Here is a 12,184-nt window from a genome sequence, read left to right as displayed (position 1 = left end):
GGAACCAGATGATGTCGCACGTTTTTCGTGTGTAACCATTGGAGGGATTCGAACTAAAAGACGTTTTGCAGTATAACTCCTGATAATATGGTCCAGGTGATGCTGCACAAGATAAAATTGTAGCAACTGGTTGCTATCTGCACAAAGACAATTCTAAGGTAAAAGAATGCAAACAGCCGTCTGACATGATAAAGTAATGGACAATTAACTAAAGGAAAGGAATTTAGATTTGACATAAACCCACAGGAAACAGTTCATAGGTGTTAAATCCGGAATGCGTGAAGGCCAACTTCTCGTGGAAATCAATTTTCCATGAAAAATATCTTTTGAGACGAACCGAAAAATTGTAAATATATTTCGGTCAAATTTTTTTAACAGAAATTCCGTTTATTTTCGAAATGAATTTATCAAAGTTTCACAAAAAGTTTTGTTTCGAAATTAAATTACTCGAAAGTTCGTTTTGGTCTAGCCACGTGATACACATTCTATTCGGCTACCGCATTCTATTCAGTTGGTTAGTTAGTTTTCGTTTCGTCGTCTCAAGGGACAACAACACTCGGTAGATGCTCGCTTTTCGGCACGCGTCTATACCCTAGAGGCCAGTCTCGACTTCCCGTGTCCACATTCGAGAATTCCCATGAATTTATACAAGTGAATCTTTACAACTGGATGTAGTACGAATATTTTATCAAAAAAAAAAAAAATATTTTCATTCAAATTTCTACTCACTTGGAACTTCTTAATGTCCAATTCCGCTACTCTCTTCAATAATTTGAAGGTAACGGAAGCTAACGATAGACAAGGAGTCGGAATCGAAGGCGGTTGTTGTCCTTCGACCCTAGGTGTTGAATCGGGAGGTAGAAGAGATCCGTACAACATCGAAACACATCCTAGTAGCTCCGTAGCGTGTAAAGTACTAACCTGAAAGAAAATTTCTTATTTCTAGATCACAAAGCACCAACATCTATTTGGTCTACAACTATCACATCACTAGAAAGTCTGATAGTTAAACGAACTTAGATGGAAATGTCTGGTGACTAATCTTTAAAGCAATCAAAGCATCATGAATGATCCGGAATGCCGCTGGCGCATGAAGGAGGAAAAAGCTGCGGACCATGTTGGTAAATGCAGTTGGACAGTGTTGTTGAAAGGTTGCAAAAGACATCGGTCTTTTAAGTGAGACAACACGGATCAACTACCATGAATTTTTCTTTGGTTTATAACCGATTTAAATGTTTTCTATAAACTTACCAAATGTGTGGTATCGGAATCTTCGGGCGCGTGATCGGTTAAAGCAGCTAAAAATTCCAATGCTGCCAATAAGAACGAACAAGCAGTCGGTATATCGTGTACTGGTTCTCTAACTGATAAACAACATTTCGCTAGTTGTTCCACTACACCAACGCATACGGAAAAACTGTAACAAACCAAATGTTTTCAATTTTTAATAAGTTACCTCAAAAGTATTTGTTTTATATCCGATCGTGCCAATTAAATATAAGAAATACGCTTTGACTTAAGGAAAGGATATGATGTGTAATAAATAACTAGAAATACGAAATTTCTACAATCGAACAAAAAGTGGCTTGTATGAGTTGTGGCATCACTGTATTGACGTTTTAAGTTGCGAAGCCAGTAAAAATTTATTGACAGTGAACGTTTAAAAGAACCATGTTTGTGAAAAAATGGAAATCACCCGTAAAGGCGTACGTTGGATGATTGCATAGAATCGCTTCGTACAACTTTTCGTAATGAAGCACTATCATGGAAGACTGTTCTGCGTCCGTCAAGCACAAATGTCAAGAAGGTCGGCTAAAGTCGACTGTCATTTCGAGAAACATCGATGTTGTGCGCAATCTGAACAAAGAAGATCGGCAAGTGATTTACAGACATATAGAGACGTCTCTTGAGAAATTGCAGACTGCGATGCAATCGATTTTGCAGGAACATTTAGATGCGACAACTGGATTCCGCATCCAGCTCCCATGAAGCACATCAAACCTGAATATTTGAAGAGGAAACATCGAATTGATGTCTCGTATTTACCCGATTTATTGCCTAATTAGTTTATATTGTTCCCGCGGACAACGATATTCGTCACCTCAAGAAACTGTTGCAGATTTTCTAAACCATATTTTTTCGATATCAGCTTCCAGGATTGATTTGAATTTATGTAAAAATATACAGACCTCAAGAGGAAAATCAGAAAGCTTTTCTATTTGTAAAAACTAAAAAAACAAACATAAAAATAACTAAATAAATATACAAATAAAATAAAATTTCAATATGCAGAAAAAAACCACAATGAATAGCGACTGTGTAAGTTAGCTGGAACCTCGAACCATCTATAAATGTAGCAACTTTTCAAATCATTTTTAATTTTGGCGAGGATGATGATATTTTCGATTTACTATGCTGATTTAATAAATTTTGACAGTGAAAACAATGATTTATAGTAATTTACGAGCTCCCCTCCTGATATAGACCGTGACGCCAGTCCTGTTCTAATTTGTCAATTGAAGCTAAAGGCCTTTTTGTTTGTTTACGGCAAATCAGAGATTGCCAGGAAACAAAGATTCTAGAATTTGATGATAGTATATAAAACGGGACTCTACCAGCCAGAGGAAGTCATTAAACAGGGAGATACGAAATCGGATCATGAGAAGGAGTTTTTGGATATATTCACAAAGTAATTATTGAGGTTATCAGGTGAAGTCGAGATTATGCTCGATGAAGAAGTCTTATTTCTTAAGTCATTCGCAATGGACCATGTTTCTTTAGAAACGAGAATTTCCTTAGGTGAGATAAAAATCGCATGTTCTTTGCAGATATACGTGAACCTTTAGTGGACCAGGTTTTATTTTAGTTATTTTTAATATTCCTGTGGGGAAAAGAATTAGATACCAATCTAGTTAGTGTTTTTATTAATCTAGAAGTCCACATCCCCATAGAGCGTGTTCCAGTCAGTTGTTTGACAACGGTGCTTGAAGTATTGAAAACTTTTTTCCGAAAAGATACGGCATAATTTGCGAGAAGCATTTTTAGCATTGGATTTTACGAAAAAGAATCAAAAATTTATATTTTTGATCAGCACACACACTGGAATAATCAATATTGGGATCGCCACATAGAATTAATTGGTTTTTAGAGGTAAGAACTCCAGTCAGGTCATTAGTTTGTGACAGAAAGTCAGCGTCAGGTCTTCAGATGTTCTGTAAATACAAGCAAGGTCAAAGAGATCATAATTTTTGTGGTAGATGATAGAAAATTCGAATATTTTCTCAGATATTAAGTCATTGAACTGTGTTATTTGTGGATATGATTATGGTAACTCCAAGAGATAAATTAGTTCTTAGTTTTTGACAAGAAAAAGCTTTATATTATTTAAACAATGTTCAGTGAAGGCAATAATTACTGGAAAATTAAGCTCATCTAGTAAAAGATACAATTCATGTCTTGGGGATTGAATATTAATAAGAAACAGACCGAGCACGCTATCATTCAGCCTTTCAGTCGATAATTAACGAGATTTCTGGAGGAAATTCAAAAGAAAACGGCCGTTGTGTTCCAACCCGATAACGCCATCAAATTCTCTTTTTTGATAACTCGCCAAAAGTTTATTGAACTCGTTAGAGTTAAAAAGTTTTAATGCATCCATCGTATAACCCGGATATTGCACTGTCTGACTATTATTTATTTCGATATTCGCAAAAAAAAAGATGAAACAACATGTCGAATATAAAGTTTTTTGCCTTTGACTCACACAGAAGTTCTACACCGATGAAATTATGAAATCCTGAATGTATTCAAAAAACGTCACTCTATTTCTGTTCAAATGACAAATATACAGATTGTAATACGACAATATACAAAAATACAACTTTCTATACAGATAAATTGTTCCCTATACGCCTATGTTGTGCGTCGGTTCTTCTCCGAAACACCCTGTATATCTACATAAATTCAACAACAAACAATTCTCCACATTTCGAAAACTATTAAAATATTTCAACGCTCAACTACATTCGTCAAAAAATAAATTCGGCGTAAAATAGCAAAGTGACCCATAAATTGATTATGGTGATTTATCCTGAGGAGACCGCGCCATTTAGTCGTTGTATATGTGTCGCATGTGTGCGCGGTTAAGTAGTCATCTCCGTGTTGCGGACCGGTTCTTTTTCGGATCTTGCCGACTCTTCCGTCTGCCACTTCGCTAATCTGATAAGGTGTGAGTTATGGCGCACTAGCGTTGTTTATTATGGGTTCTATATATATGTGAGAGCATCGCCACATGGTTTCGGGAGGCAGGCAATTTAGTCGACAGGATAAATATTAGTCCGTGGGAGGATTTTCTAAATTTGAAAATAAAAAACTATTCAAAATATTCTATATAATTAATCAGACAGTTCTGTTTTCCTGGATATTTCAAATGTTTACGATCTTAAATCATATTCATGTTATTTTTCTAGTTATAATTAGGCTTTAGCGCACTTTTTGCGCGCGTAGAAACACCATGTGAAACCCACTCTCAGAATAGTTAAGTATCTTACCCCTTAACTCGACCTTCAATTTCGCAGACAAATAATCGGGATAGATAGATCAGGGGTATATGTTGGATGTGGAGCCACATTCGTGTACAGAAGTCTTGAAAAGCGAAGCAGTGTGGACTGGAGTATTGTCATGAATCAAGCGCACAACTCGGCAGATTTTCCTGCGCATTTTTTTCACGCAACTGCCTCGCAGTCACAAAATATAGTAGTCATAATATTTTTATGTTTATCGTGACCTTTGGTTGTTTTGGCACAGGCTCTACTTTCCGATGCCATCCCATGGAATCTCTTCTGTATGTCAGATCATAATTTCATCACCCGTTTCAATTGCAAGGCTCTAAAAATCGCTCAACACATCCTAGTCGACGCTCTTTTTGAACATTGGTGAAGACGTGAACCTGAACTTGAGCATATCCATCATGATTGCCCATGAAACTAGTTCCTAAGTTGTAAAAGTCTTGTTTCATTTTCCTAATCAATTGGAATAGAGATTGTTGTTCATTATCAGACATTATGTTGTGGAAACTATGTATATCGTCAATTTTCTTGTATAAAAACTTAGAGCTTCGACATTTTCTAGAGGGATCTGAGATTTCTGTAGCTGTGACAGTTTATCGTGGAGATATTTTAGAGTTAGTTAGTTAGATTATTTAATATTCATGTAGGATGTTTAGAACACTTGTTTCGAAAGGTTTTTGCTGCAAATTTTGTTTTTAAGCGTCGACAACTTTTTCCTAATTTAATGTTTCACGGGACCTCCAGCACGTGGGTCAATTTTTAATGATTTTCGTCACTAGTGAAACGACTTAGATCAAGTTTTCATTGTTGAAAATGATGGACAAAAATCACAGTAAACTACCTTCATTCTGATTTTAATTCGTGTTGGTGTTATTTCTTCTTTAGTCAAAACTTCTCAAAAAAAAGTGCGAAACTCAATTTGAAACATTTTTCAAAACAACTTGATTGAGTGATCGTTCGAGTTCTACTATAATTTATTGAAGCAGCAAGTTCAAATTTTTTGCAAAGCTTATTGAACACGTGCATAAACATTATTGCAAATGCACTACATTTACTTTACGAGGACAAGTGCCCTTCAAAGGGACTACCAAGGAAACATATACTTTATAAGAATTAATTTTCTTTATTTTTAGAAAATATTAAATAAAGAGGCATTTTGAAATTACGTAGCGTATAATTTATGCCGAAGATATCTTCAATCTTGTTCGATGTGACTGCCAAATCTAGAGGAATTGACAAATGCGGAAAATTTTACACGAAATTTTCAACATGCCCCAACCCACTTATTCGCAGGATCTTGCACCGCGCGACTTTTATCTCTTTGGTAAGAGCGTTAAAGGGAACAAGTTTGAATGTGTTGGATTTGTGAAATAGAAAGCGTCGCGCGTCCTGGAGGAATTGACAGAGAAATTTGCATAGCTCGTTATATTATAAACGATTTCTTTTTATTAGGGCATCCGGTATTATCAGAAATTGCGAAATTCCAAGCCCACGGATCATTTAGTTTACGAGATAATCACATTATGGACGTGTCATGTGCTCGGGAGTGTTTATCAATCTAGATTCTGGATCATACACGTCGGTTTTGAGTGGGAGTATAATGGAACAAGGGGATGTGAGGGAGTTGGCCACTTATGTTGCTTACGTAGGTACTATTGGCGCCGTTCTTCTACACATACGGCGGGTTACCGACAAAGTGACAAAATTATCTGCAGCTTATCAAGGAAGGTCAAAAAAAAATTACATCTGACATCTGGGAAACGTTGACGAAATAATATGAAAAATTCAGTTTCTGATAACAAAATATTTATTTGTGAAACTTGAAAAATAGTTTCACGCAATGTCGTTTTCTAATTTTGAATAAGTTTGTGTTCAAATTGAAAATACTAATGCATAAAATTGGAGATTTGACAAAAAAGATCGTCCGGCTATCAAATCACTATTTCTGCGGATTCTGGAGATTATTGAGCAGCTTGGGGGATGGAACTCGATTGTACAAACCTCAGATTACTACGAACATCTTAGGTGACAATAAAATTTTAATTTATCTATGGGTTATGATGTCTATTATAGATCTGTCATGGATGTCACAAATGTCACTGTCACAAATGTCAATTTTGTTTGATTAGAATAAGATAATAGAGGCTAATTAATTTAGGTTAAGAAATATTGCTTATTTAAGAAAGAGTTCAAGAAATAAACATTAAATATCGTTTCTTTGTTAAGAAAATCATCTAAAGAAACGATATTTAATGTTTATTTCTTCAACTCTTTCTTAAATAAGTAATATTCCTTGACCTATATTAATTAACCTCTATTATGACAGTGACATTTGTGACATCCATGACAGATCTATCATAGACATCATAACCCACAGATAAATAAGGTAAAACCATATTAATACCAAAGAAATACTATTTCTTTACACAAATGTTAAGTGGTGTGCAATTTTCGCTTACAGCCCAACAGAAATATAAAATTGCGTGAATATTTTTGAAAAAAAAAGTTTTCTTTCATTGCTAAACGTCAAACAACAATTAAAGTCATGTTATGACTCTTTGCAGTGGAATAATCCGGATAGGAAGGTGATTCATTTTTTTTTGTTTTTTGTAATTTTTTTTGATAATTTTCAATTAGTGCAGACAATTATACTTAGTTTTGGTTATGGCTTCATTGTTTTTTCGAAATATTCTTCATTGAAATTCCGTAATTTTCGTGCACTCGAAAAGAACTAACCACGGGTATTTTTTCAATATATTTGTTACATTATACGGGGGTGAAATTAGCCATCCTTACTTTATTTCATATCAAAACTATTTTTCAAGATGAATTTTGATGAAATTATAACTTAAAGTTTTTGTTTTATCAAAAATATAATTCTTTTTCCCAAAACCAATAGCTGCAGTAACAAAAATAGTAAAGATGTAAAATTCCATACAATTCATAATAGATGCTGGAAATAACCACCTCTAGCCCAAATACATGAATGTAGTCTACATATCATAGATTTTCGTACAAAATTATAAAAAAAAACTCGTGGTTAGTGGGTCCCTAGACCGGTCCTGTCCGGCTGCTGTACAATTTTGGAGATTTGGCGAATTCGCGCGGCGTCTTTCACATTTTTTATAAAAGGCTGAAGCGCTTTTGATGAAGTTTTTATTATAGCGGGCGGTTTATCACAATATTTCTTATAAATAATCTCTAGAAAAGTCTATTTATTTATTTTCTGTGTTTCTTCATGTTCTAGAATTTCTTAGAATTTTATTTAGGTATATAAACGATTTGTGTAAACGCGGTTAGTTTAGTTTTAAATAAATACATAGTCGTAGTGAAAATAACGAATTATTAAAAGTAATCGCAGAAATTATTTGAATGATATTGTATAGTGTGTCAATTAAAAACGTAAGAGACAGTGTTTATTAATGCACTCCACAAGTGCATATAAATACGAAAAACGTTACATTATACAATTTGAAGTTAGAACCACCCTGTATGTAATGTGAATATATAAAACCATTACATTGCCATCGGTTTTCGATAAATTTGAGCAGTGTGTAGCACGCCATTCGGCATTTCTTCAAACATTTTGGATATTCCTTTGTTCACGTATTGTGGTACAGTAGTCAATCCAGATTTATTTATTCTAGCGTTCGAGTTTTTGAAGAAATTAATTTGTTATCGACCACTCCATTCAAGAAATTCAATAAAACCTCGGAATGTATGTTGAAACGTCCTCTACCTATAAACACTTTAAATAAAAGAAAATTTGTGGTAATTTTATTCTTTAAATTCTCTGGTGAATTTTTCTTCGTTTTTTTTTATTGTGCCCATAGAAATTTCTATGGATCCCTTTTGTTTTAAGCAAATTTTTTATATAAATTCGTATTTCATATTTATTTGGGGAACATAACAAAAAGAATAGAACAAATTCCTGTTTGGTTATATTTTAAAAAATACAAATTCATTTTTTTTTTATATGTTAGAGCATAAGCTCCTTTTTATTCAAATCTATGTTTTCTACTCGTTCCTTCTTTTGTAATTTCCATTTCCTTCCTCATTTTATATTTTTTTCGGCAGTTCTTCAGCTGCCAGGTTTGGAGTTTCAAACGATGAAAGATCCAAGCACCAGACTACAAATTCAACTCACTCCAACAACTGGGAATTCAGTTGAGGGCTGCGACCATCTTGGATTTCCATAGATAAATCCATTAAAAAGCTGGTGGCGTCCATTTTAATATTAAACTAAGGCCGAATACCACTTCCTGAGGAAGAGCCTCCTGCCGGGGACTTTAAGGTTATAAATGATACTAATAAAAGCGTCCAAATTCTGAATTTAATCGTAGTATCATATTTCTAGAATCGATAATGTTACGAAGAAATACAATACTTGAGGCACTACCGACAAAAGCACGGATCGGAGATGCCTTTTAGTGGACACACAAACATTATTTGTGTAAATAGACAAAAGGTCGGGTCTGTCTTTGATTCTACTAACCGCCCTCCTTTATGTGTGTGTGTGTGTGTGTGTGCGTTTCTGTGTGACATAAGACATTAGTCGTGACTAACTTTCGAGATCTCACCTTGTTATTCTTGCGAGCTATTATAAGGTCCATTAGTGAAAAGACCGAGGTATAAGTTACACGGAATTACGTAAAAAATAGAGGCGTTAAACTCAATTTTGCAGAGGGTCACATATTAAATTTTGAATTCGTAGGCAGACCAGATTTAAAATAAAAAAAACGAACAGAGATATTATATTTTCTTGCTGCTAAGAGATGGCAATACTGTCTTTCTCTCTCGATTGTCTAGGCACGCGCTGTTCTTGAAATTACTTATAAACATCCGTAGACTTGAGAGTACGAATATTTAAAACATCGAATGAAGTATAAAAGCTCTAAAAAACATTATTCTTCTTCCTGTGACACATTGCGATCGCCGGCCTTATTGATACGGCCCAGGGGCCGGAAGCGGCCCGCGGGCCGTATATTTGACATGACTGTTTCATAATTTCGTATTAAACAGCACATTTACTGGGGGGGGGGGGCAATTAGTTATTTCAATTTGCTGTTTAAATTTAAATATACAAAGGGTTCCGCATATAGAGCCCAAAATAAGACGATTACGGGTCTATACCAAGCTGCATCCCTGAGAAGTTATGGGGTCCAAAATTTGCAATAATTTAACTTGAAAATACCGAATATGTATGTAAATCTGTTAAATGCGTTATTAAGGGCGAACCAGAAAGCGATAGAACCACTCTGTGGGTTAATTAGGAGCGGCATTGGTAAGTTTTTGTCAATTGTCATTTTGCTATGATTACAAACAAATGCTTGTTTATGAATAAACTGTCATTTCATTACGTTCTTATCCAATTTTTGTCACACTGAGATCATAAGCCGTCAATTTCCGAATTTTAAGCATTGCTACTTGTAGTTTCGCAATCACCTCGTCCGAAAACAACCCAAAACAAGAGAATGAACGTTGTAGACAATTGGCCAGGGCAGAACTAGAAGAAAGGAAGCCAAGCTACACGCCAGTCAACTTCCGCCTAACAGCGTTCTAAGCTTCCACGGCTTCTTGGGAGCTTTATTTTATGGGCAGACCTCGTAGTTCAGTCTAGAAATAGATATAAGCTCTTAACAGTCCTGCAAAAGTTGTAAAGATTTTAATTTTTTCGAAACTTTGAGTCCGTTCAGGGATCCAAGTTGATATAGAGCTTTATGTGGGACACTCTGTATATTTATTGAACAGAGGCAGAGTTGATGCAATTCCAAAATATTTGAGGCTCTTCAATATCACGTCATCCATGGATGAGAGGTTTCGTTTCAAATAACGACGTTGTTCGTAGCCGGAGCCCGAGCGCACTCCGTTTGTTGACTGTGTATTTAATAAGTTCTATTCTGAGTCTGTTTGAGTTTTCGAGGAGTTGCTATTTGCAAATTAAAACAATTTCTATTAGAATCGATTCAAAATATACGATGTGTGGAAATTTTTAGATTATATTGAATAAGCTACGAGGGTTGTTACTTATGTTTTGAGGCAAATGAAAACAAATATTTATAATTTTTCCATTCCGATTGAGGTACCTCAAAAACATCTGATTTAAGCTCTTCAATCGCTTCTTCAGGTGTGAGTATGCATAGATCCATGACTCGTCGCCTGTCTCGGCGAGAGCATGATATACCAGAAATTGTACTATTTAAAAAAAGAGAAAGAGCATCGGTTTACACCCTCAATCATTCTCTACTCGACATTCAAATCAAAAAACTTGTTAGTCTTTTCCTTTGCCGTTTCACCTTTCGAAACTTCGATGACAAGACAACTTAATCAGTATAGTGTAGAAAGAGATGGAGAACGGTATACCGATGTTTTTTCTCTTTCTACTAGCAGTTCGAATTTCTTTGAACTAGCTCCTATAATACGCTTTCTCTATAACTAATATTGGTTTTATGAAAGTTTAAAAAATGGAGGTAGCTAACCCATTCAGATTTATGTTTGAGTTCAGAACACCTTAGTCAGGAGTAATCTTCCTAGACATTGATTGATACAGGTTAAATTGAACCGCTCATGAAACTTCTGAGCACTCAAAGACAGGAAGTTTCGTATAAAAATTTGCAAACGAGAAATCGAGAGAAGTCGGAGAGCAGTAGGCAGGAGTACCGCAAGGAGTGGTACTATCACCGATGTTTTATAACATTATATACATCGGACATTCGAGCAACGAGATGCCTCGCCGTTCATCGAGTCATCGATCCGAAACAATCGATAAAATTAGATACGGCACACAACAAAGAAAGATTGAAAAATTTCTTGGTTGGTTTTTAATGTTCCATATTCCAGATTCGATTTCATTTGATTCAGGTTTAGTTCTGTTTGATCGATTATCTATTATTTCTTTAATTTCTTATTTCTTAGACCTTTTGATATATTAATGCATTTAAATCTTCTTCATTTTCGGTCTCTTCTATTTTAAAATTAGTTTTTTTTAATAATTTTTGAAAGGTAAAATTTGACGTTTCGACTTTTCAAACAGAAGAGACTCAAAATCAAGAACATTTAGATGCATTATCTATTATATTGTTAGATCCTGTATAATAATTATCATCCCGTTGAAAAGTGTCGGAAAAATCATTCCGATTTCCTTCCATTCCATTTCCTCTCGCCCTAACGGCAATCTAATAAATAAGTAATCTAAGCGATTGAAACAATTACCGATATTAACGATGATGTTTCAATAAGAATCCGAAACGCAGCAGTGACTCCGAGAGTAATGTCATTGTTAGCGAAGTAAACGTAACATCGAAGTCGGTCGTCAACTAAACCCTATAAATGTCCTTCGAATACACATGCAAGTACACAAATATCCAGTGAAGGACTTTTATGTTTTGCATTTAGTTCGAAAATGGACAACCAAAATTTAGTCCATTCAATCAGGAGAAAAAAAGTGTGTTTCTCGGTACATATTTCGATAAAAAAAGTTTAATTTACCCTGTAGATCATTTTTAAAAAGTTTATAGCACCGGATTTTTATTCCAAACGGGTGAAAACCACCCCTTATTTGGAATAATTAAAAAAGTTGAATAAATACCTTGCAAGAATTAAAATTAAACTTTTCT

General features: G+C 34.9%; 1 protein-coding gene across 1 annotated transcript in view; it reads right to left on the bottom strand.

The window, feature by feature from the left end:
* Positions 1–12,184, bottom strand: part of LOC130900648 (S phase cyclin A-associated protein in the endoplasmic reticulum) — a 70,207-nt gene that overhangs the window by 14,453 nt on the left and 43,570 nt on the right. Inside the window, exons 16-17 of the mRNA XM_057811392.1 lie at positions 1,252–1,417; positions 730–921 (exon numbers count right to left, since the gene is read on the bottom strand). Coding sequence (XP_057667375.1) covers positions 730–921; positions 1,252–1,417 — 358 coding nt within the window. The remainder of the gene's footprint in view (positions 1–729; positions 922–1,251; positions 1,418–12,184) is intronic.

Source organism: Diorhabda carinulata, chromosome X (genome assembly GCF_026250575.1).
Source record: "Diorhabda carinulata isolate Delta chromosome X, icDioCari1.1, whole genome shotgun sequence".
Classification (NCBI taxonomy): domain Eukaryota; kingdom Metazoa; phylum Arthropoda; class Insecta; order Coleoptera; family Chrysomelidae; genus Diorhabda; species Diorhabda carinulata.
This window is presented reverse-complemented; position numbering and strand designations above follow the sequence as displayed.